The sequence below is a fragment of the Trachypithecus francoisi genome, unplaced genomic scaffold, assembly GCF_009764315.1.
Source record: "Trachypithecus francoisi isolate TF-2019V2 unplaced genomic scaffold, Tfra_2.0 Lachesis_group15, whole genome shotgun sequence".
Classification (NCBI taxonomy): Eukaryota; Metazoa; Chordata; class Mammalia; order Primates; family Cercopithecidae; genus Trachypithecus; species Trachypithecus francoisi.
Window position 1 is genome coordinate 102652541 of NW_022681460.1, and position 25727 is coordinate 102678267.

Consider the following 25727-nt stretch of genomic DNA (forward strand, 5'->3'; position numbering starts at 1 on the left):
ATTCATGTTCGAGAAATGCAAATTAAAACTATATGGAGATTACATTATTCAGCCACCAGATTAGCAAAACCTCGTAAGCAATTGTATTTATCCCAGCCAGGTGCAGTGGCTCACACGTGTAACCTCAGCACTTTGGGAGGCCAAGGCAGGCAGATCATCTGATGTCAGGAGTTCAAGACCAGCCTGGCCAACATGGTGAAGCTCTGCCTCCACTTAAAATACAAAAAATTAGCTGGGCGTGGTAGCATGCACCTGTGGTCCCAGCTACTCAGGAGATTGAGGCAGGAGAATCGCTTCAACGAGGGAGATGGAGGTTTCAGTGAGCCAAGATGGCGCCACTGCACCCCAGCCTGGGTGACAGAGCAAGACTCCATCTCTAAAGAAAAAAAAAAGGAATTTTACTTATGCCATTAAGAGATTTCTAGTGTAAGAAAAAGGATACAAATATGAAATCAAGGTAGGTAAGTAAAAAAAAAAAAAATCCGTAATTCAAATTTTGAATTAGAAATATCTATATGGATCATAATATATAGTCTACTAAAAAAGAAGGGATAGGGTAGGGGAAAGGGAGGGAAGAGGCAGGTGGGGAAGAAGAAAGGGAAAGATTTTCGAACTCTGAACACTGAAAAGGCCTAGAAACAATAATCAACCCAGCAGCAACGAGCCCCACCAACCAGATGATGCTGTATAAACACCTTTCCCCGCCGGATGCGGGGGCTCACGCCCGTCATCCCAGCACTATGGGAGGCCGAGACGGGCAGATCACGAGGTCAGGAGATCGAGACCATCCTGGCCAACACGGTGAAACCCGGTCTCTACTAAAAAATACGAAAAATTAGCTGGGCGAGGTGGAGGGCGCCTGTAGTCCCAGCTACTCGGGAGGCTGAGGCGGGAGAATGGCGTGAACCCGGGAGGCGGAGCTTGCAGTGAGCCAAGATCACGTCACTACACTCCAGCCCGGGCGACAGAGCAAGACTCCGTCTCAAAGAAAAAAAATTAAATACCCTTTCCCAGTCAAGAAGCCAGGGCCCCCTGGAGGAACAGGTGCTTCCAGGCCTGGGGCATGAAGTACAAGAAGGGCCTAGAACACCTCGGCTTCCTTGCTTTGATGTCCAGCGTGATGGCAAAAACTACTCCTGAGGATTCAGGAATCAGACTAAACACCGTCCATGGGCAGAAGATAGAACAACTTGAATATCACAAAAAAATTTACTGTGATGAACTGGAAAACATCAAATAGGTTTAAATACGTAAATTTGTAACGCTTTTTTTTTTTTGAAACAGATTCTCGCTCTGTCACCCAGACTGAAGTGCAGTAGCATGATATCGGCTCACTGCAAGCTCCACCTCCCAGGTTCCAGCGATTCTTCTGCCTCAGCCTTCACGTCTGTAGCTGGGACTACAGGCATGTGCCACCATACCTAGCTAACTTTTGTATTTTTAGTAGAGAGTGGGTCTCGCCATATTGGCCACGTTAGTCTTGAACTCCTGACCTCAAGTGGTTCACCCACCTCGACCTCTAAGTGCTGGGATTACAGGCATGAGCCACCACGCCTGGCCCTATTTTTTTTTTTTTTTTTTTAAAGACTCATTGGTCCTCTCTGGAGGAGAGAAAGGAATCAACTAATTATTATATAAATGGATAAATAAAAGAATCAAAGCCTTGCTTTCCCTGGCTTCCTCATTGCATTATGATAAGGTTAATGTAGCTAACAACCTGAAATATCACCAGGCACATGGGAATCACGCCACATGTGAAAGCAACGGTGACTGTTGTCACTATACCCACATCATCACCCCTGGGCCCTTGGGGACATCCTCACCCAACCATCCTTGGCTGGTGAGAGGCAGCAAGGGTCCTCCCAGCCATGGGAGGCAGCAGAGGATGCCTGGTCTATTCTAGAGAGGAAAGTAAGAGAATATTTGCCATCTCTTCTAATTGTCAGGAAAATCTAGAAACACACAACATGCATATATATTGCCCTTACTAAGGGCCAGAAATTCTTCTCAATGTTAGACACATATTAACTTATTCTTCACAGTAACACCAGGAGGTAGGAACTGTTACCATTCTCATTCTACAGATGAGAAAACTGAGGCTCAGAGAGGTTAGTAACTTTCTCATGATCGTAGACTTGTTCATTGCAAGGAAAGGTATGATCCGCACAGGCTTGTTCAAGATTCTGCAAAGTATGAAACCTTGAAGAAGGTAATAAACATCAGCCCTGCAGAAAACCACCCAGGGGACGAGAAGTCTAAGGAACTTATCTGTGTTATCATTATTGTCATTGTCATCATCCTGTTACCAGTTATTCACTGAGCGTTCACTTTGAATTGATGATTCCACATCAATTATGCCATGACAGAAGCACTATTATTATTTCTTTTCTTTCTGAAACAGAGTCTCGCTCTGTAGCCCAGGCTGGAGTGCAGTGGCACAATCACGGCTCACTGCCACCTCCAAATCCTGGGTTCAAGCAATTCTCCTGCCTCAGCCTCCCAAGTAGCCAGGATCACACATGTGCACCATCACACCAAGTTATTTTTTTGTATTTTTAGTAGAGACGGGCTTTTGCCATGTTGGCCAGGTTGGTCTTGAACTCCTGGTCTCAAGTGATCTGCCCACCTGGGCCTCCTAAAGCGCTGGGACTACAGACATGAGCCACTGCACCTGGCCCATAAGTGCTCTTACTATTCCACTTTCTGGAGGGGCAAAGTAAGGTCCAGCAAAGTTGGGAAGGTTTCCACAGCTGTTCAGTGAAACACAGGTGGAGCCAGACTTGGAAGCCAGTCAACGACATTCCACAGCTCACATTTTCCCCCAGCCTTACTGAGGTACAGTTGACAAATAAAAACTGAATGTATTCGAGATGTACAAAGAGATGAGGTATGTGTACACTGTGTAATGACTAATGCAGTCAAATGAACGCATCCGTCAACACCCACAGGTATCGTTTTTTAACTCTGTGATCTTCATCACACAACAGGGGGTGCTGAGGACACCTCAGATTTCTCTTAGCAAGTTTCAAGTACAAGAGGCCAGGATAAGGGAAGGAAGCCAGGGATGCGGAGGAGGAGAGCAGTGAATACACACATCAAGGTAAACAGTTTTGGCTTGGGGGCGGTCATTATTTCTGTGTAGAACAAAACAAAACCAATAAACAACAAAAAAAGTCATAAAGACCATTTTTCCAGCCCAGATTTTGACATTGAGAAGTGGTACATCCTACTGGCATTGGTTGAAAATCACCCCTGGGCTTTGGCCACGGCTGCAGGCGAGATTCAATGCCCAGAGCCTCCAGGGCCTCAGCTCACCACACACTGCCCCGTGTGTGGCGGTGAAACTCAGGCCCCAGCGGATGCCGTGGCCTCCACCCCAGTGCAGCTGCTGGTGCGATCTGCCTTTGTCTCCAGCCTCCGACCCCTAACCCTGTCTTCCCTCCACAGCAGGGGGGAAAAAAGTGGTACATCCTAGAGGAGTGGTTCTCAACCAGCAGGGATTTTGATCCCAGAGACGTGGCCACATCTGGAGACATTTGTGATTATCACAGCTGGGGGGAAGGGGGTGCCACCAGCATCTAGTGGGCAGCAGCTAGGCGTGCCATGAAACATCCTACTACACACAGGATGGCCCCATGACAAAGGATTCTGTGGCCCAAAATGTCAATAGTGTTGGGGTTGAGAACCCTGGCATAGAGCAAGTCACTTGACCTAGCTGGGCCTCACTTTTGTCCTTTGTTAAGTGGTGACAGCCATGTCTACCTTTCATTAACCATGTTTACCCTTCATTAAAGTATTTATGAGCAGTAAATATATCTACTGTCTGGCCCATAACAGGCACTCAAAACAGCAGCTGATACTAATGGCATAATCATCCCTGTCAGCATCCCCACCATCATTAAGTAGGAGAAGTACCTGCATTAGGGATTGGCACAATGTGACCCACTGGCCCCCTGCCTGTTTTGGTAAAGTTTTATTGGCATTCAACCATGTTTACAAATTGTCTTGGGCTGTTTCAGTGCTTCAATGGCAGGGGATCACATGGCCCACAACACCGAAAGATTTTAGTATTCATCCCTTTATAGAAAAAAGTCTGCTGGCCTAGGAATGATCAAGAAATGTGAAGTGCTATACCAAAAACAAATTGTTATAATTCTGATGTGTCAAAAAAAATTGTAGGAAATTTCTTTCTTCCCCCCACATATATAAGGGCCATGGGCACAAAATTACAGGTGCAGAGCATTCTAATTGCTGAAAGCCAATTTTATCCACTCGATTTTATCACTTTTCATCAAAATTGACCACCACTTTGCTTTAAAATACACGCCATCACAGCAGTTCAAACCTCTAACACCAGGAAGGCAGTCATTATGATACTTACAGAGAAACTGAGATCTGACATCTTACTCTCCTCCTGAGCCAGAGCACAGGAAGGGGAGGATTTTCCATGAATTTTAAAAGCATTTTACCACCAAAAGAAGAAAATTTTTTCAAGAAGACAAAAAGATAATATTTTAGCATTTAAATCTAGTTTTCTTGACAAAGGGAAAATGATTTCTACATATTACATAGTAGGAACTGGGTTGTTACCATAGAACATATTTCATTTTGAGGAGAAGAACTGAGTTTAAAAGATTCATTTTTGGAAACGTTAATCTCAGGCACCTGGAGATGAAAGTGCTGGTGCACAGAAGTTGGTCTTTGTCGAAAGACAGTTTTCAAGTTTTTATAAGACTCATCTCCCTTCTCTACCTTAAAAATGGATTAAAAAAAAAAAAACTACTTAAAGGGAGTGGGGAAAAAAAAGAACCCAATTTCAATATCCTTTGCTAAAGAAACAGTCTTTGCTCAAAACAGGGCAGAGTTGCCTGTGTGACCCAGAGAAATAAGTGAATTGAAACTTTTCTAAAGTGCTTGTCACTGTAAAAGAGTTGCTGAGAGTTTGCCCTGGCAAAGCTGAGTTTTCGGTACTGAAAATGGAACCTGTGAGTCACTCCAAGGAAGCCCGAGGAAACAGGGTATATTCAGCTCTCTGCTCCACCGGTTCCAGAGGTAAAATGTACCTTCGTCAACGGAAGCTGCAGAAAAAGCAGGATACTGATGGGAAAAAATTAGCCATGAAGGAAGTTGTGAGAGGTGTTTTCTCAAAAACAAAACTAAGAAAGCGGTGGGCGACTTGGCAAGCAAAAGTTCTTGGGTTGGTAGGAAGAGAAGGAATGTTAAGGGATTCTGGCAACTTCTCCTGGAAGGCTGGCTTCACTGCCCCATGGTGGGGTGTGTGCGTATCCTTAAAGGGAACCAGTGACCCCACTACCTGTCATCCTAGGAAAGTCAACCCTGGGACGAGTAGAAGTGGAGAAGCAAGGACATGGAAAGTGATATGGTTTGGCTGTGTCCCCACCCAAATCTCATCTTGACCTATAACTCCCGTAATTCCCATGTGTTGTGGGAGGAACCCATGGGGATAACTGACTCATTGGGGCAGTTTACCCCATAATGTTCTCGTGGTAGAGAATAAATTTCACAAGATCTGATGGTTTTATAGGGGGAAACCCCTTTCACTTGGTTCTCATTCTCTCTTCGCCTGACACCATGTAAGACGTGCCTTTCACCTTCTCCCATGATTGCGAGGCCTCCCCAGCCATGTGAAACTGTGAATCCATTAAGCTTTTTTTTTTTTTTTAAATAAATTACCCAGTCTTGGATATGTCTTTATCAGCAGCGTGAAAACAGGCTAATACAGGAAGGGGCAGTCATCTCTTCCCTGGGGCTCCAGCTGCGTTAGGCCTGGACACAAAGGCCCAGAGAGGTCCAGGGCAGCTCTAGTCCTCAGCCAAGCGACAGCCAGCCAGTAGGGAGGCAGGGAGCCAGCCTGGGGACATAGACAGGTCTGGGCTGTGACTGAAATGACCTGAACCTACCCAGAGACGAACTGTGCTCCCCACTGAGCATAGACAAAGGGCAGGGAGGCGGGACCAGCTAGCAGGGAATCGCCGTGATGGCGGCGGCAGCCGTGATGGCGGCGGCAGCATGAGCCCACAGCTGCCCAGAATGCTGCAGGCAGACAGCGGAAGGAGGCAGGTGACTGTAGACTTCCCAGGCCTGGGAGTAGAAAGGGTGAGTCTTTAGAAACCAACAAGACTCATTCTCCCTGAATAAGCATAGCAGGCCATTCTCAGCCCATCGGAGGAGGGAGGAACGAGAGATTTCCAGCGACCCTGTGCATGACAGGGTTGAGGGCTGTTCCACTGAGAGTGACAATGTCTGTCCCCAAAACAGGTAAATGAGACAAGAGGGTTCCCCACCACAGCAGGCACCTCACCCGAGAGATGAGGGGTGACAGGCGGCCATGCATACAATTCCCTGCTTGATCTATAAACGCTATACATTGGAAATGATGATTGCCAGGCCACAGATGCAGACATCTGAGGCTCACAGAGGTCGGGTGACAGGGCCCAGGCATGCGCCTAGAGCCAGGATTTCGATTCTCACATTCTGACCAAGAGTGGGGACAGATCGTCATCTCCCGGTGTTTGGATTCAAAGTTCTCCCCAGAGAGTGGCTGAGAGTTTCAGGTCTGGAATCTGAACACCTACGTGACCCTGACCATCAGTAAGCTTACTACACTTCAGTTTCCTCCTCTGTATAGTGGGAATGAGAGTAATACCACCACACAGAGTGGTTATAAGGATCACATGAGATAAATAAAGTGCTTAGGAATATGTCTGGCACTCTGTAAGCACTGAATGAACGCAAGCTTGCCAGCCTGATAAGGATTTTCACAATCACTGAGAAAGATATCTGCAGCTTTCCCAAAGAACAGAATGGCTCAAAATTAATTGATAAAAAGGATTCTTTGTACTTTATTTTTTAATCCATTCAAATATGCCCCCAAAGTAGATTAAATAAAAACGTTCAATATGTTCTTTCTACCAAGCTATTGGATCAAATCACCCTATTAGCTGAGCTAAATAATTCATTTAGCTAATTCACACTGTAATGAATCAGGAGAAGCTACAAAACCTCAAAGTCGTTCCAAGTCCAATTTCAAGTCTCTTTCAGGCTTTAGAAAAGTCTTCCACTAGAAGACAGTCATAAAATGTGTCAGGAAACAGAAACGATGAGCTTAACCTCTACCTCGGGCCGACTAATCTTCAGAAATGAACACACTGTCTGAAGAGCAGGAAAGCAGTCACCGCTGTTATCAGAACTGGGTCCAAATGTCAGCTCTGCCACTTGCTGACTATGCAACTTGGGATATTCTACTCAACCTTTCTGAGCCTCAGTATCCACCATCGCCTATCTTGCAGGGCTGTCGTGAAGATTAAATGACATGATGCATATAATGGGGCCAGGCATGGTGACTCACACCTGTAACCCCAGTACTTTGGGAGGCCAAGGTGGGAGGATCATTTGAGGCTAGGAGTTCAAGACCGGCCTGGCCAACATAGCAAGACCCCATCTCTTTGAAAATATATGCATAATAATAAAAAGATGTATATGACGCCCCTGCCCAGTGTTTGACACATAGTACGTGCTTATTAAATGGTGTCAATTATATTAATTTGGATTTAAATAATTTGTCTATTCATTATTCATTCATTAATAAGAGTGAACTACTCTAGTGAAAATTTCTATGTATTCTACATAAGAAAGTTGCTCAGCTGAACGTTAGCAACAATTCTTACAGAAGAGCTTAAACAAGGTTAGTAAAACCTCTGATCCTTACAAGCTTAGCTAACACTAGAGCCACTGTGCCTTGTATCTGCCTCGCGGGGGAAGAGAACAAGGAAGGGACAGAAGATTTTAGATCCTTCAAATAAAACAAACAAGAATATCACACTATTAGAAGCAAAGTCCTAAGTCTCCCTATTACATATGGGGAGATGTTTCTAAAATGACAGGGCACCTGGAGGCAACGCTTTTTACAAGATGTCTTCCAAGCCAAACTGCTCCAAGTCATTCAAGCTGAAAGTCTTCTGGCAGTACCCCTGACAATCGACTAGTAGGGTACCTTTAAGAAACAGAAGCCTCTCTGCACCACCGACCTGACAAAACTCTACCTTCCGGAACAGGTCTGAAATGACTGGCTGGGACTTAGGAGGAAATTCCTATCCAAAGGCCAAGAGCGGCCATGGGAGGAAGGTGCCGCTCTCCACATGCACCTGTGGTAGGGAGAATCAAGACAGAGAAAAGGGAGAACTTTCCAGTCCTACCACTTTCAGAAAAAGAAACATTAATTGTAGCATCTGAAACCTAAAAGACTCTCTAGTAGGAATGACAAACAGTGCTAAAAAAGGAACTACGGAGGCGTCTTGCCTCTGTCTCACTCTATGGTCTATCAGTCAGTTGCCACCTGACACGCCCAGGTGGCCAAACCTTCGCACCTGCTGTTCCTGCCATCTGGACTGCCCTTCCCCACCCTGTCTCACTGGCAAAGTTCTATTCTACCTGCAAAGCCCAGCTTCAAAACGAACATTTCTGCGCTATCTTCTCCAATACACCCCAAACCACAACCCCTCCACCAGCAGATCTGACAGCGCCAATTTCCCTCTTCTTTTGACTCACTGATTTCTTGCTGCTAAAAATTATTATTTTATGATGCTAACTCGGCTACTAGGCTGTGAGCCCCCCAAGACAAGGGAGAGGGCTGATTCTTCAATATATCCACTGACCTGGCTCTCACTCACTCATCCATTCATTCACGCACTGAGCACTGAAGTGAACCTTGGTTTTCTGCCACCATGGCATCCGCTTCCCCTAACAACAGTCCCAGTTTTCATCTGGGGATCCATCCCTCTCCCCAACCTCCCTTCTCCATGTCTCAATGGAGCTCTTCCCTGTCTTAGCACCAGCCAGATCCTGTGATCAGCTGAAAAGAAAGAATGGAACCTAAGTTGACTCTACAGAGTAAATGTAAGGTTTTTGACAGGAATGGAGACAGACTCTTGCTTTTTCCTATGAATGTGAACCTGGAAGAAAAACTGTGTGCCCAGGGGTGATCACAGTCATGTGTGACCCTGAGGAGGAAAACCTATTGATATGGTTTGCCTGTGTCCCCATCCAAATCTCACCTTGAATTGTAGCTCCCACAATTCCCACGTGTCGTGGGAGGGACCAATGGGAGGTAACGGAAGGATGGGGGCAGGTCCTTCCCGTGCTGTTCTCGTGACAGTGAGTAAGTCTCACGAGATCTGATGCTTTTATAAGGGGGAGTTCCCCTGCACAAGCTCTCTCTCTTTGCCTGCCACCATCCATGTTAGACACGACTTGCTCCTCCTTGCCTTCTGCCATGATTGTGAGGTCTCCCCAGCCATGTGGAACTGTGAGTCCATTAAGCCTCTTTTTCTTCCCAGTCTTGGGTATGTCTTTATCAGCACCATGACAATGGATAATACGCCTACCAAAAATGATGTCAACCCGGAAAGGGAAGAGGAAAGCACACTAAAGAGAGAGAAACAGGAGCCTGGTAACACAGCTTAAGTATCAAGCATTTGCCACAGCTAAAGCCAGACTTTTCCTTGGGCCAATGGATTCCCTTCCTCGAGATTACCACGACAGGCTCGACTCAGTGGTAATAACAAGCTGAGCAGATACCAGTCAATCCTTGCTCTTACAAAGTCTATAGTAGATCCGGCAACACAACAGAGCAACTCTCCTCCAAGCAGTGACTCAGGAATCCAGGCTAGTGTCATTTTCTAGCTATGCATCATGGAACACACGGCTTCCAGAATCACCATGGCAGGGGAGCAAGAACCAAGAAATCTCATTCCCACTCTCCTATGCCTCAGTCTAGGATAACACTCATCACCTCTACTTTCAACCCATTGGCCAAAACGAGTCACATAGTCCCAAGCTACCCATAAAGGAGACTAGGAAATGCATCTGTCCTATGTGTCTACAAAAAGAAAAATGAGACAGACCTTGATAAATAACACAGTCTTTGTCACGGACAGCCTGAGCCAAACTTTTTTATTCTGCAACCAAAAAAAACTATTTATTCAATGATACAAGCATCAACCAGGTACCAGAGGTCATGAAGAATGAACACAGGTAAGTGGGGCATATTCACGACACCGTACTAGCAGGATTAAGAGAGGTGACACAAAGGACGTGCAGGACACCTGGGGCAAAATGAACCCAGTCTTCAGGAGTACAGTAGGGTGATTCGAGAAGGCTTCCAGGATGAGATGTGAAAGATCGGAAGTCAGCCAGGGAAAATGGACAGACAAGGTTCATGAAAAAAGAACAGGATTCCAGGTGGGACCTTATATCTGCCTGTGTAAAGGTCTGCAGTGAGAACACGTGCATTTGAGAAAGGAAAACATGCTCAGAGTGGGAAGGCAAGAACATAGCAAAAAGGCTTACTTTAACATGTGTACATGTTACTTTTACAGGAACCTAAGGGCGAAAGTGAGCCACTGGCAAGTTTTAAGCAGAAAAAGAAATGGAACAAGCAGACTGGGTCCGGAGTAGTTTGTCATTGTCCATCTACATGCATTAAATGCCACAAGTCCCTCCCTCCTCCCTGTCTCGGCGATCTTCACTCTCCCCGCACCCCCAGTTTCTCCAGCTCCACACTGCCAGTGATGAGCCCTTGACGTTGCCAGCAGGCTGAGCTCATGCAGCATTCAAGACAGCCCTGTCCCTTCCCCAGGTGTATTCTGAACTCTGAGCCCAACCTTGACAGGACGACATCTCTTTTACTCGCTTCCATCAAGGCCATAGGACTCCTTCTGGCTTCTTGAAGCCACTTCCCGCCTCAAAGAGGAAGGCAAATATAAAACAGGCCCAAAATAGTGTGGGTCTGAAAAGCTGAAAACCAGCCACTATAATTACAAGTATTTTTATCTATCGCCCAAAAAAGGACTATTGGATCATTTTCCAAGTGTTTCTCTAAGGAAGTTCATCTGTTCATTCGCAAGTACTCCAGACTTCCAGATCAGAGGCACAACCGGAAATGAAGCTTCAGCAGAAATGGAAGCGAAACAGAACACATGGGGTGGAGACACAGCAAAGATCAGGGCCCGGCACTGCCACCGGAGAGGGTGGCGACCTCGCCATGAAATGGGAAACGAGGTATCCAAGGTTCTGTGAGAGAAATCAAAAGATCAGCAAAGATAGACACTACAAAGCTGGGGGCGCGAGCATGCCTGCACAGAGGCACGACTGTGACCTGCACCTGAACACACCCCAGGGAAACGCAAACAGGTCACTGAGAGGCCAAGGAAGAGGTGGCAAGAAGGAAGAGCCATTGAGAAGAAGACAGTGCCAACAGCGGACCCTTTTCCTTCTGCTGCACAGGCGGATAACCCCAGCACACAGGAGCAGATGGGGACACCCAGTGGGCACAAGAGGCATCAGAAGGGGCCCTGCCATCCGAGGCAGCACATGGCTGTTTACCCAGTAAGTGCTCACATCAGAAACCGTGTCGCCAGCCAGAATCTGTTTCCATTCTCCCTCCTCATCGCTTCCATCGTTCCCTAGTTCTTGACAAGCTAATAGCCAGCATGTTTATCACTGAGTTCATTTTCCTGGCTTGCTTAGAACTAAAAGTTAGAGCTAGCAGGCAAGGCAGGCCCGATTCCTATTTCTAGTCAGGTACAGAGAAGGCCACAGAGGGTGATGGGAAGAGTACCAACTCTGGGGTCAGTCAAGGGGTCAAATCTTGCTTCTACCCATGCTAGCCCTGTGACCTCAGGCAGGTGACTTAGCCCTTCCAACCCTCGGCTTCCTCATCTATAGGTCTGCAGAGAACAACGAATCAGACAGTCCATATAATGCAATTAACACAGTGCCTAAAAATAGAATAGCCCCTCAATTTGCCCCAACTGCTATTACGTTATCTTTTTTTGCTTGTCTGTTTGTTTTGGAGACGTCTCACTCTGTCACCTAGGCTGGAGTACAGTGGCGCCATCATAGTGATGCAGGACTGATGGGCTCCCAAAAAAGGGCTTAGCCTGCAAGGGTTCTTGGTTGTGCCCAGGAAAGTACTCAAGGGCAAGCTGGAGGTAGTAGAAAACAGCTTTATCGAAGCAGCGGTGTCACAGCTCCAGTGGAGTGACAGCTCCGGGACTGCTCCTGCAGAGCAGGGTGACCCGTAGACAGAAGGCAGCAGCTCGGGGCAGTTGTGCAGTCACATTTGTACCTACTTTTAATTACGTGTAGATTAAGGGGTCGTTTATGCAGAAATTTCTAGAGAGGAAGTATTAACTTTTGGGTCATTGCCATGGAAAGGAGCGGTAACTCCTGGATGTTGCCATGACGATGATAGACTGACATTCCACAAGCATGTCTGATGGAAAGCTGCTTCCACCCAGCCCTGTTTTAGCTAGTGGTCAGTGTGGTCCAGTGTCTGAGTCCCACCTCTGGAGTCAAGTCCCACCTCCTCCTTCAATAGCTCACTGCAGCCTTGACCTTCTGGGCTCAAGCAATCTTCCTGCCTCAACCTCCCGAGTGGCTGGGACCACAGGCATGCTGCTGCACCCAGCTAGTTAAAAAAACATTGTTTTGTCAGTACAGGGTCTCACTACATTGCCCAGGCTGTAACATCAATATCTATAGCTGCTTTTCATAAAATGTCACAAAAAACCCAACAGGCCACTGAATACCACACACATAATAGACTCTCAAAAAGCACTGGTGGGAGAAATTCTCCAGGATCAACAACCCAGGTTCTTCAACTAATAAATGACAGGTAAGGAAGAAAGGGAAAGGCAAGGAGACACAGGTGACAGAACACACAGATTAAAAGAGACTCAAGAGATCCGTCACTAATCGTGAGGTGGGGACCTTACTAGGATCCTGACTCAAACATCTGTTTAAACTGCAAATGTGAACACTCACCAGATCCTTGACAATACCAAAGAATTACTGCCAACTTTTGGTGTGATAATGATCCTACAGAGTTTTTTCTGTTTTAAAAAGAGAGCCCTGGTAGTTTACTACTAATATATTCCCAACCACTTAGGGGCAAAATCAACATTGTGCTTCGGATTTCTTTCCAAACCCTACGTGATACTGGGGAAACAGGAGGGTAAGTGGATGAAACAACACTGGCGAAGAGTTGATAACTATTGAAGTAGGGTGATGAGTATATGGAAGTTCTTTATGCTCTTTTGCCTGTTCTTTACCAGTAAAATATATACGTATTTTTAAAAAAACAGAGACACCTGTGTGAGATACAGCCTGCCTCCTCCTCCTGGAGAGACCTTTGTTACGTAAGGAGTCCATTTGTAAAGGAGACCACGCTGGAGGCTGGAAATTCATGCGCTGGTGAAGCCTGCAGGCTGGGTCACACGTCCTCATCCTCAAATCCCTCACTTTCCCAGGGCCTGTGCAGCTGTGCTGCTGACCTGTGTTGTTAACTAAAGTCAAGGCAGGCAGCCAAGCAAAGGGCACATCCAAGAGGCAGAAAAGCTCTGAGCTTAGCCATCTTGCGTAAATGAGATGCTCCAGTTCCTTGTTCGGGAAGCTGGGGATGAGAAAGAGTGAGCCAGGGGCCCCCTGAAAGACCTTCTTAAAGAAGCGCCTCTCCCTGACACTCCAACCTGAGAATCACTGGGACTAGCATGACCCTTCTTTAACAGGCTTTTTAAAGTGTGACTATGGTATTGCAGTAATGTGGGGTTTTTAAAAGAGCTCTTATCTTTTAAAGATAGATTCTGAAATACTCAGGAATGTAATAATATGGAATCTGGAATTTTCTTCAAAATACCATGAGAGGCTGAGGTTTGAGGGGTGGGACAAGATACAGATGAAGCAAGATTGGCCAGGAGTTACTAACAGCTACAGCCAGGTGATGGGTACATAGAAGCTCATTACACTCATTTATATCTGTGTATGTTTCAACTTTTACGTAACAAAAAGATTTTAAGAACTCCTTGGAGGTTTAGCCCTGTTAGTCATTCACACTTTAGTGGGAATTACACCTATCCTGCTAGAAACTATAACTTCTTACCCTTTTTCACTGATACATAGGAGGCACTTAAACACTCAGTTTTGCTTCGTAATCAAACTATATGAGGTAAGAGCCTGGTCTCAATCCACTCAGTTTCATGTGATTTAAAAAAAAAAAAAAAAAAAAAAGGACAGGCATGGTGGCTCACACCTGTAATCCCAGCACTTTGGGAGGCCGAGGTGGGCAGATCACTTGAGGTCAGGAGTTTGAGACCAGCCTGGTCAATTTGGTGAAACCCTGTCTCTACTAAAAATACAAAAATTAGCTGAGCATGGTAGCACATGCCTGTAATCCCAGCTACTACGGAGGGGGAAGCAGGAGAATCGCTTGAACCAGGGAGGCAGAGGGTGCAGTGAGCCGAGATCGTATACCACTGTACTCCAGCCTGGGCAACAGTGAGACTCCATTAAAAAAAAAAAAAAAAAGAGTCACATCATACCTTTCACTTTGAGTATCAGTTTAATGCACATCTCAGCTCAGAGTTTTTTATCCTAAGTCCTGATACAGAATCCAGTATTTTACTGAAAAGCCCATGCTGCTCTTATATAAAAATGACTCCTGGACAAGTCAAAAGTGTTGGAACCCATTGGTGCCAATTTATGAGGCAAACACTGGTGGTGTAACTGCTCCCAAGGTGCTGGCTGCTTCTGGAATGTTTACAGTTTATTAAAATGATGATCACATTCACAGTTATCTACAGCATGTGATTATGAGTGTATTTTTTACCAGCTTGATGTTTAAGCTTACTTTTCCATTAATAGCAACACTGCCATTATAATGAGAACAAATGTTGCTAATACACCATTATTTTACCTATGAGAAAAATTCAGGGACTAACTACACTCAGACAGTAAATGATAAGTGTCTTATAATTTTAAAAATCAATCAACAGCTAGCCGAGCCCTGCCATATGGAAGGAAGTAAAGTTCTGTTTGCAGAGGATGGACCGGCAATATTGAAGGAGAAGATACACAAGTGGGGCAAACAGCTAGAAAACAGTGCCAGCAAGCAAGACCTGGGAGAGCCTGAAGGCAGCACGAGGGAGCTAAGCCCTGGTAAACAGTGAGCGGAAGGAGAACTGAATTACATACCGATACAAAGCTTTATGTAAGTGAGGGCGCCGCTGGTCAACAAAAGCAAAAGTCCTTATACAAAAATCCAGTATTTTATTGAAAAGCTCATGCTGTTGTCATATAAAAATGACCCCTGGACACATGGAAAGTGTTGGAACCCATTGGTGCCAATTTATGAGGCAAGCACTGGCAGTGTAACTGATCCCAAGGTCCTGTAAAAGAAAAAAAAAAAAACAGATTCTAACCTAAAATAGAATTCACTATAAACAGGCAGAAAAGTGGGGAAATCGGGCTCAGAAAAGTAACTGGGGCCAGGCACAGTGGCTCACGCCTATAATCCATCCCATCACTGTGGGAGGCCGAGGCAGGTGGATCACCTGAGGTCAGGAGTTTGAGACCAGCCTGGCCAAGATGGTGAAAACCCATCTCTGTTAAAAATATAAAAAATTAGCCGGGTGTGGTGGCACGCATCTGTAATCTCAGCTATTTGGGAGGCTGAAGCAGGAGAATTGCTTGAACCTGGGAGGCAGAGGTCACAGTGAGCCGAGATTGTGCCACTGCACTCCAGCCTAGGTGACAGAATGAGACTCTGTTTCAAGAGAAAAAAAAAAAAGAAAAAGGAACTGAAACCAGAGCAATTCTGGCAGGTTCAACACAGAAAACCACTGGAGTCTTACCAGACTCATTGCTAGTAGTCTATTGAATAAATGCTTATTGTTAATTGCTATTGAATAAATGGCCTCCCAAGCATTGCTGCATTCTTATATACCTTCAGCGTTAAACCCCCATTGGCCTAGCTCAGGTCATGTGCCCAGCCCTGAACCAAAACCAGGGCAAAGCACTTGGATGTACTGTCCCACCCAGACAGCATGCTATGGTGGAGAGGGAAGCCCTCCAAAGGAAGTCAGGACAGAGGGGAGAAGAGGAAGCACAGAGACACCTCCTGTATACTGCAGGCACTCAGCTGGGTTCTTTATGTGCCATTCCCAAAACAAACCCACTCGCAGGTACGACTGCCTGCATTTCACTAATGGAGAACTTGAGGCTTAGAGAGGTTAGGGGCTGTGTCCAGGAACATATGGCAGTAAGTGGCAAATCTGAACTCAGTCTGACATGCGATACATGTGCTTTCTAAGTCACCAGGCTGCAGAAGGCAGCGACAAAGTGATGCAGGCCCAAAGTCCAAATGTCGCCAACATGTCACATTGTTGTGAAGGCAACTGCTGAAAAAGAATAGAACATCTCTGAAGCTGAGTCCACACCAAAGGAAATGTACTTAAAAGAGGTAAAGAAGCAAGAGACTCAGAAGAGATCTATCTTGGATGTGTTCAACATACTTTCTCTTCAAAACCCTGGTGAGAACAATTGTTTCTCTTCTGATGTCTTAGAATTTCAAGAAGGATGGGGAATTTAACAGCAGAAATTCTGAGCATCACTAACAGTCTCTAAGAAGCGGCGAGGAATGATCTAAAGAAGCTGTGGTTAGGTGCCAACCTCGGCAGAGCTGCTGTCAAAGACACGGCTCAAGGTGTGTGGGTATAACCCCACCTCTGCACTTCAATCCTGTGTCCTGACGATCAGAACAGGCACGTCTGCCTCATCCACAAGAAGTCGCTCTGCAAGTGGCTCACGTCTGTAATCCCAGTACTTTGGGAGGCTGAGGTGGGTGGATCATAAAGTCAAGAGATTGAGACCATTCTGACCAACATGGTGAAACCTCCATCTCTACTAAAAATACAAAAATTAGCTGGGCATGGTGACGCATGCCTATAGTCCCAGCTACGCAGGAGGCTGAGGCAGGAGAATCGTTTGAACCCAGGAGGCAGAGGTTGCAGCGAGCTAAGATCACGCCTCTGCACTCCAGCCTGGCAACAGAGTGAGACTCTGTCTTAAAAAAAAAAAAAACAAAAAAAAAACAAAAGCTCCATCTAGGGTAGTGAATGCCGTTTCAGGGATGTCTCCGTTTCAACCTCACAACTTCTTGGCTCATCTCCTACAACCATCAACACGGCTACTCCCAGGCTAGGAAAAGTCACGAAGGGAGGAGAAAGGAAGCTAAGGGCTGGACACTGAGAAGGCGCTCAATGTGTGTGCATGAACTGAGTTGGCACCATCTATTACTCAATGGCCTCCCCAGGCTCTCCAAGCTATACTTCCTGCTAACACTGAGGGCCAGAGGAAAGTGTGCCTCCTCTACCGAACTCATGTGCTCTTATTAGCTATCTAATCTAATTTCTAATTAGCTATCTAATCTAATTTCCACCAGGATGCTCTGAGCTCTAGTTAAGACTTAACTGTGGGCCAGGTGCAGTGGCTCACACCTGTAATCCCAGGCGCAGTGGCTCACACCTGTAATCCCAGGCGCAGTGGCTCACACCTGTAATCCCAGGCGCAGTGGCTCACACCTGTAATCCCAGGCGCAGTGGCTCACACCTGTAATCCCAGGCGCAGTGGCTCACACCTGTAATCCCAGGCGCAGTGGCTCACACCTGTAATCCCAGGCGCAGTGGCTCACACCTGTAATCCCAGGCGCAGTGGCTCACACCTGTAATCCCAGCACTTTAGGAGGCCAAGGCGATGGATCGCCTAAGGTCACCTAAGGTCACCTAAGGTGAATTGAGACCAGCCCATTTAAAGAGGGCTTTATGGCATTGACTTTAGGTCTTCACGCCTTCATGCCTGAACCTTGAGCCCTCCCGTTTGGTAGTTCCACACTCATCCTCTCACAGCTGGCCAGAACAGCCAGGCAGGTGAACCCTGCAGTAACTGCCCACATGACCTGATCCTCTCCACACATCCCAGCTGAGGGCAGCACAGCAGGAGATGAGACTTTCACATGGTCAAAGCAAAGCAGGTGATGACACAGCCAGGACACAGCCACAGTACCACCTTTCTCCCCTCCTCCACTCTGTTCCAACCTGTGAGTCTCCTTTCAGTGCCTGCCAATGCTTTCCTTGTATTCAGCCTCTGTTCTTGCTGTTGCTCATGCAGAAAGCAGGCATCTGATAAACACTGAAATACATCATCCAACCACGCGGCCCACGAATGAACTAGTGGCACCTGGCTCAGAGGCTCAAACACCCAATCACTGTCTTCTTGCACCCCCACCCGACCCCACCCTACACGCTGCCCAGCAGCCCCACAGGTCGAGAATCTCCACGGAGAGCAGTGCCTGGACCCAGCACTCAATGCCTTTGTGGACCCTGCAAAGCAGGCGCCCTTGCTGGGCTGCACTGGTCTGACGGAGTCCTCACCTTAGCACCTTTGTTCCCCAGAGGAACAGAACCTTTCATCCTGCACTTTCATTCTGAGAACCTTTCACCCTCTCTAAGCTCATCAGGCCTTCTTTCATTCAGTAAATCCAGACATCCCCATCCTAGGGAGAATTTAAAAATTCAAGGGTTATGCAGCATCTACCATTTGCCAATAAGTGGCTGTGGAATGTACAGAGGTGGCAAAGACACGATCCCGCCTTCCAGGGGCTCGGAGTCCACTAGGGGAAAGAAATACACAAGTCATCCCAATCCTGAGATTGGGGCCCTGTTTCCCTCTCCACTTGGGCCTTCCAGGCATAGACTCACAGCCCAGAACCCTGGCATTGCCACCAGCCAAGTCTGAGTCTCATGGCCCCACTGAGGGAGCTCCCAAGGAAGGGCACAGCGGTGGGCAGAGACCACATAAGAGTGCCCTGTCCCCAGGCCTCCCCAGCCTGGCTTTTGACTCATCCCCACCAGCCTGTGTGTTAAGGCCTCAGCTTGCCTTCCCTTGCGCTCACTTGAGTTAATGCAAGATGTTTCTAAAGTCACCTTCCTTCTTTAGAGTCAATTTAGAGACCAGACAAAACAGATGGTAAGAATGGCAGCCTGAACCAGCAATGAACTTAGGGGGACCCCCTCCAAGGCCCTGGGGTTCTGAAACCCACCCAAGCTCAGGCATGTCTCCACAGCAATGAGTGAGTGTTTTCCTGATTATCAAAATAAAACTCACTGTAGAAGATTTAGAAACAACCAAAAGTATGCTTGTATAGTTAGCATATGTATATATGTACATACACACATGGCTTATAATACTGCCACCAAGGGACCGTTACAACATGTACACACAGCTCATCAAAAACAGCTTCTCAACTTCACCATCGAATATGGTAATAATCGATGGTTTTTGGAAAACCTCTTTATCATATCCAAGAATTACCTTTATTCCTCATATATGAAGAGTATTGCTTATCAGGTATCAATAAAGTTAAAATGATTTTTCATTACCTACCAAGATAAATATCTGGTTTTCCTCTTTGAGGGCCACTAATGAGATGATTTACATGGATGAATATCTAGCATGCAGCCATCCTTGCAATCCTAAACAAACCCTATGTTTTACGTGCACTGTTCTTTTAATATGTGACTGAATTTGAGTAACGACTTTCTAGAATTTTTGTACATCTTATACACAGATGATTCTATTTGATAGTGTTCTTTTTTATGCTATCTTTGTCAGGACTTTTTTATATCATGGTAATGCACACGTGAACCAAGACAGAGATGTATAAAAACTCTCTCAGGAAATATAAATAGCAAAGGGCTCTTTGTGTATTACCTTGAAGAGTTTCCTAGAAATCACCATGAAACCATCTAGGCTTGCTGTCTTCTAAGGAAGCAGTTCTTCAGTTACTTGTACAACTTTATTCCAAAGTGTTTTTGTTTTTTGTTTTTTGTTCTGTTTTTTGTTTTGAGGGCAAGGAGTTCCCTTTGACCAGTCTGCCTCATCTTCAATTAATTCTGATAAGGAATTTTTTTATGAAAAATAGTTCACCTCATCCATATTTTCACTTTTAACAGCACAAAGGTGCATGCGATATTCTCTCCTGTTTTCATCTCCAAATGTTACAATTATTTCCTTTTTAATGTTACATATATATTTTTCTCTTATTTCCTTATCGTAAGTGCCACAAATTTCCAATAATTAAGTGATGTTTCAAAGGATCAGTTCATACTTCTCTTTATAAAGCACACTGACTTGGTCTTGTTTTGTTTTGTGGGGCTGAAGAGTCGCTTGGTTGTTTTGCTCATATGACTTTAGAACAGGCTACGCTTGTCTTGGAAAATCTCCAAAGCAGCCAGCATCAGAAACAAAGATGCAGACTCCTTACCTCGATGAGCTTTCTTTCATAGGAGCTTGCAAGTTCTTCAGCAATTTCCCCCGGCTTCTGTTCAGTTACTGTAACTTCTCCATCAACACTCCAAAGATTTGGCACAACTTTAGAGAAAGAGAGACATGTCATAAATATTTCAACAGTATCGAAAATTATTCTCCCAGGAAAAAAAGAAAAAATTCTTCTTTCTCAGATGACTTCAGATTGAAAATGCTCTCAAGAAACACACACACACACACACACACACACACTTACTAATTACTTAACCAATGGGACATTTTCACCTTAGTACAATAAAACGAGTGATAAGGCCTGCATGGTGGTGTGTGCCTGTAGTGTCAGCTGCTCAGGAGGCTGAGGGGAGAGGATTGCTTGAGCCCAGGAGGTTGAGGATGCCATGAGCTATGATTGTGCCAATGTCATCCAGCCTGGGTGACAGAATTAGACTTTGTCACTTAAAAAAAAAAAGCGATAAGCTGTAATTTTAAAATGCAAGAACTGTCATAAGATAGAAGCACAGGAGTCAACGAATAATCTTGTCACTACTTTCCATTTCAGGAGAAAGCAGGCAACGTTTTGACAGATTTGGCAAGACATAAGAGCCTACATTTGTTGTTTTGTTTTTTTTTGGGCGGGGAGTGGAGGTTTTGTTTGTTTTGTTTCGTTTGAGATGGGGTTTTCTCTGTCACCCAGGCTGGGGTACAGTGGCACAATCAATCATACAGCTCACTACAGCCTCGAACTCCTGGGCTCAAACGATCCTCCTGCCTCAGCCTCCTGAGTCACTGGGACTGCAGGCATACCCCTGCTGCACCAGGCTAATTCTTTTTTTTTTTTTTTTCTTTTAGTTTTTGTAGAGACAAGTTCTCACTATATTGACCAGGCTGGTCTTGAACTCCTGGCCTCAAGTGATCCTCCCTCCTCGGCTTCCCAAAGTGTTGAGATGACAGGTGTGAGCCACTGCATTCAGTCCACTTACATCTTTTATATTTGCTAAGTTTCCTTTTCTACAACAAAAAAGTGATCCAGTGAGGTAGTGCCTGCCCACAGCGAGCTGTGGAGCACTAATGGGATCAGAATAATGTTGTAAAACCAAGGATTGGCATTTATAAACCATACTTAGGATGACAGCAAGAAAACCTCTAGAAAAACTTGAAAACCAACACAGAACGTCAATGCAAAAGACACGTTAAAGAGAGTGGCTCCCAGGTCAGAGCAAGCATGGGCACAGACGGCTCCGAGTAGTGTTTCCATGATTACGTATAAGCCCGTATATGCCCATTCTGTAGGGGAGAGCAAATAAAGAAGAACTGGGAATGAACCAGATAGTTCCAAGAAAAGCAGGAAACAAGAACAGGGAAGACCTCCCACACCAACGTCAAAGAAAAAGATCCACAGCATGTTTAAGAACGCGGATTAGCCTCAAGCTCAAAACAAGCATCGACGATGCAGGATCATTTTCCTGTGTGTTCAGGGACAAGAAACCCCTTGGACGCCCTATCAGCTGTATGGAGCGGGCAGTGAGGCTAAACAAGGATCTGAGACTAGTCCCCCATTGACAGGGGGTAGCCTTCAGGGAGAAGGTGAAAGTCAGGAAGGCTGAGCAAAACCAGGAGTCAAAACGGAAGCAACTAAGCCAGGCGGCTAAGCCTCCTCGGGCCACACTGTTAGAGCCTGCAGAAGGCTCAAGACCATGAGTGATAGCAGGGACCATGCAGAAAGAAGCTCCGAGTCCTGGGCCACAAATGCACAGAGTGACCCGATCACAACAGATAACCCCAAATAGTTATGGAAAGAAAAACTGTGAAGAACTCTGTAAAGATGAGAGCCTGAACACAGTAATTTACACTCACATCCTCTCAAAATCCCATTAAACTGTCCATTGAGGCTGGGTGCGGTGGCTCATGCCTGTAATGCCAGCACTTTTGGGAGGCTAAGGCGAGTGGATCACTTGAGGTCAGGAGTTCGAAACCAGCCTGGCCAACACGGAGAAACCATCTCTACTAAAACTACAAAAATCAGCTGGGCACAGTGGTACGCTCCTGTATTCCTAGCTACTTGGGGGGCTGAAGCAGGAGAATCACTTGAAACAGGGAGACAGAGACTGCAGCGAGCCGAGATTGTGCCACTGCACTCCAGCCTGGGCAACAGAGCGAGACTCTGTCTCAAAAAAAAAAAGCAATTAAAATGTCTCCTATCAGGCAATGATGAATATGGTAAGTACCCTGATTTGATCATTAAACTTAGTATACATGTATCATAATATCACACACTACCCCATACATATGTACAATTATTACATGTCAAAAATAATCATAAGGCCGGGCGCGGTGGCTCAAGCCTGTAATCCCAGCACTTTGGGAGGCCGAGACGGACGGATCACGAGGTCAGGAGTTCGAGACTATCCTGGCTAACACGGTGAAACCCTGTCTCTACTAAAAAATACAAAAAGCTAGCCGGGCGAGGTAGCTGGCGCCTGTAGTCCCAGCTCCTTGGGAGGCTGAGGCAGGAGAATGGCATAAACCTGGGAGGCGGAGCTTGCAGTGAGCTGAGATCTGGCCACTGCAGTCCAGCCGGGCGACAGAGCGAGACTCCATCTCAAAAAAAAAAAAAAAAAAAAAAAAATCATAAAAGCAAAAAAAAAGGGGGGGGTTTATAAAGGCATTGCTCAAAAAAAAAGCATTGGAGAGGAAACAACAAAATTACAGAAGCTGAGAATCAGGTAGACGACTGATAAGTAACTCGACAGACCTGAGAAAATTTCATTCCTAAATAGACATGCATGCCACCAAAATAATACCTGATGAGAATGGAATGATTCACAAAAGGCTAATGAATTGTTAGCACGAGACACCTCTGGAAGTGAGGGTGAACACAGGACTAGAAAGCAAAAGAAAGGTTTTAAAAGTCTGTTTAAGAAGCGATTAGCAGAATATACATGTTTATTCTCTGGAGAAAACGCGGTAGGTGTGGACTGAGTTGAGGTTGGGGTATTCTATTTTTTTAATGGAGAGATAAAAGTAACACACACTAAACTTCTGAGTTTCTCCCATTTTTCTTCCCTCTCCCCAGCCCCACTCATTCCCAGAATAGCAGGCAGACAGCATTTGCCTCTAAGGCAGGGAATGGAAAGGTATTCTCCCAGGAATCTAAAAAAGCTTTGGAGACCAGGGGTAGTTCTCCAGTGGAATGGCACAGCCAGATCACCCCAAGAGGCCCAAAGTCAATGTTCATGGAGCTTCGAATCAACTTCTAATCCCACTCCAACACCTCAGTAGACATCTACAAATCACCTCCCATTTGAGAAAAGCACCTAAGAACTTTATGAAAGACTGAGATGAAAGATTGAGACAGGAATAAACAGAGAAAAGCAACTTGCAGGAAAGAGAGACTATTTAGGGAAAACACTTCAAACGCAAACTGTTGGTAATATTTCCAGAGAGAGAGGAGGAGACAGTGTAGTCATGAAATAAGAATAGGGAGATATTTAAAAAGGAGAAAAAGAAAAACACAAAGCACACAAAAGCCCTTTTACAGAGTGAAACTGTAACAGCAGAAACAGAACAGGGACTATACGGGAAAGGGTAGCAAAATTTCCAGAAAATAGAGGCAACGAATAACAAAATGGAATACAAGCCTGGGCAACATGGCGAAGCCCCACCTCTGCAAAAACCACAAAAATTAGTGCGGTGTGATGCCACGTGCCTGTAGTCCCAGGTACTTGGGAGGCTGAGGTGGGAGGCTCGCTTGAGCCTGGCAGGCAGAGGTTGCAGTGAACTGAGATGGTGTCACTGCACTCCATCCTGGGCCACAGAGCAAGACCCTATTCCCCCTCCCCCCCAAAAAAAGAGGGAGGGAACAGAGAACTACAAGTCCAAATGAGAAGAGATCAAGAAAGGAGAAAAAGATAACGCACAGAAGAGGAAATCAAAGATATAATTCAGAGTCAACAGAAACGAGGGGCAGGATGGAAGAGTTCAATGAACGTCCAGCAAAATGGACAAAAGCAAGCCTCACTCACAGACTTCAGAACACAGGAGACAGAGAAGATAGCCTACCAACTTCTGCAGTGGAAGAATTTTTACAAACGATAAAAACTAGAAATGGCATAGGATTTCTAAAGAGCAACACAGAAAGCTAGAAAACAATGAAGAAACATCTTCAACAACCTGAAGAAAAATTATTTCAAGCCTTAAATTATATACCCAGGCAAGTCACGTGAGAGGCAGGATAAAGGCATTTTCAGACACGTGTCCTTGCAGAAACTGTACCTCGCACCTAAAGAAGAGAAGAAATCTAGGAATTGTAAAGATATAGGGGATCCAACATACAAGTGAGCCAGAGAATTCTTCATTATAACAAAAAAGCAGAAACAACCCAAATGACTATCACCTGGTAAGTCAACAAGATGTGGTCTAGGCATGCAGGGGACTTCTATTCAGACATGAGAGGACTGAAGAGCCGACTCACGCTGCAATACGGATAGACCATGAGAGCATTCAGCCAGGGGAAAGAAGCCAGATCCGAAAAGCCGCAGATTACCCAATCCCACAAACACAAAATGTCCGTAGAAGGTCTTAGCTGCCAGGGTCTGGGGGTAGGAGGGATGAAGACTGACTGCTATAGGGTATGAGATTTCTCAGGGGCACAACAAAAATGTTCTGGAATTAGAGAGTGGTGATGGTTGCACAGTTTGTGAATATAAAAACCACTGAGGGTAGGGCGTGATGGCTCGCACCTGTAATCCCAGCACTTTGGGAGGTCGAGGTGGGTGGATCACCTGAGATCAAGCGTTCGAGACCAGCTGGCCAACATGGTGAAACCCCATCTCTACTAAAAATACAAATATTAGCCAGGCATGGTGGTATGCGCCTGTAACCCCAACTATTCAGGAGGCTGAGGCATGAGAATTCCTTGAACCCGGGAGGCAGAGGTTGCAGTGAGCTGAGATCCCACCATTGCACTCCAGCCTGAGCAACAAGAGGACAACTCCGTCTCAAAAACAAACAAACAAACACAAACAAACAAAAACCCAAAAAAAAACACCACTGAAATTAGGTACTCTCAAAGGGTGAGTTGTATGTCATGTGCATTATATCTCAAGAAAGTTGTTAAGAAAAAAAGTGAGTGGAGAATGTGGGCCCACAAGCAGCAGACTTCTGGCTCGAGTAGGCCAGAAGGCACCAGGAGAGACTGCCTTGGGTGCAAGTGGGAGGCAGCTTGAAGTGCCTGAATGTACCGGGGGATTTACACACTGAGGACGAACGTGCAGTTGAATGAAGTATTAACACCAGAGAAATCAAGAGATCGTGCAGGAAAAACGATCACGTACCTCAAAGCTGTGGAGAGCATTTCCAGTTACAATAATGTAATCACTGAATACTGATCTAACCAAAATGAGGATACGACTGTGCCAGAGGATAGGGAGCTGTGTGTGTGTTTTCTGGAGGTGGAGCAGTCAAAGACAGTTTCCACAATGAGAAACAAGTAACTCCCACAATTGAAAAATAAAAACATGGCAACAGCCATGTTGATCAGAGATACG

General features: G+C 45.7%; 1 protein-coding gene and 1 non-coding gene across 6 annotated transcripts in view; one reads left to right on the top strand and one right to left on the bottom strand.

Annotated features, from left to right (window-relative positions):
• SNX29 (sorting nexin 29) overlaps positions 1 to 25727 on the bottom strand; it is a 617391-nt gene that overhangs the window by 286327 nt on the left and 305337 nt on the right. For 4 of the 5 annotated variants that reach the window (XM_033236483.1, XM_033236482.1, XM_033236485.1 and 1 more), the window contains one exon: positions 20180 to 20286. In XM_033236483.1, the coding sequence (XP_033092374.1) occupies positions 20180 to 20286 (107 nt within the window). Of the gene's footprint in view, positions 1 to 15095; positions 15246 to 20179; positions 20287 to 25727 lie in introns of those variants that run through there. The other variant, XM_033236486.1, reaches the window with a different exon arrangement.
• Positions 3235 to 3361, top strand: LOC117098204. Its single transcript, XR_004443251.1, has one exon. It is a non-coding gene; the product is annotated as a small nucleolar RNA ACA64 (small nucleolar RNA).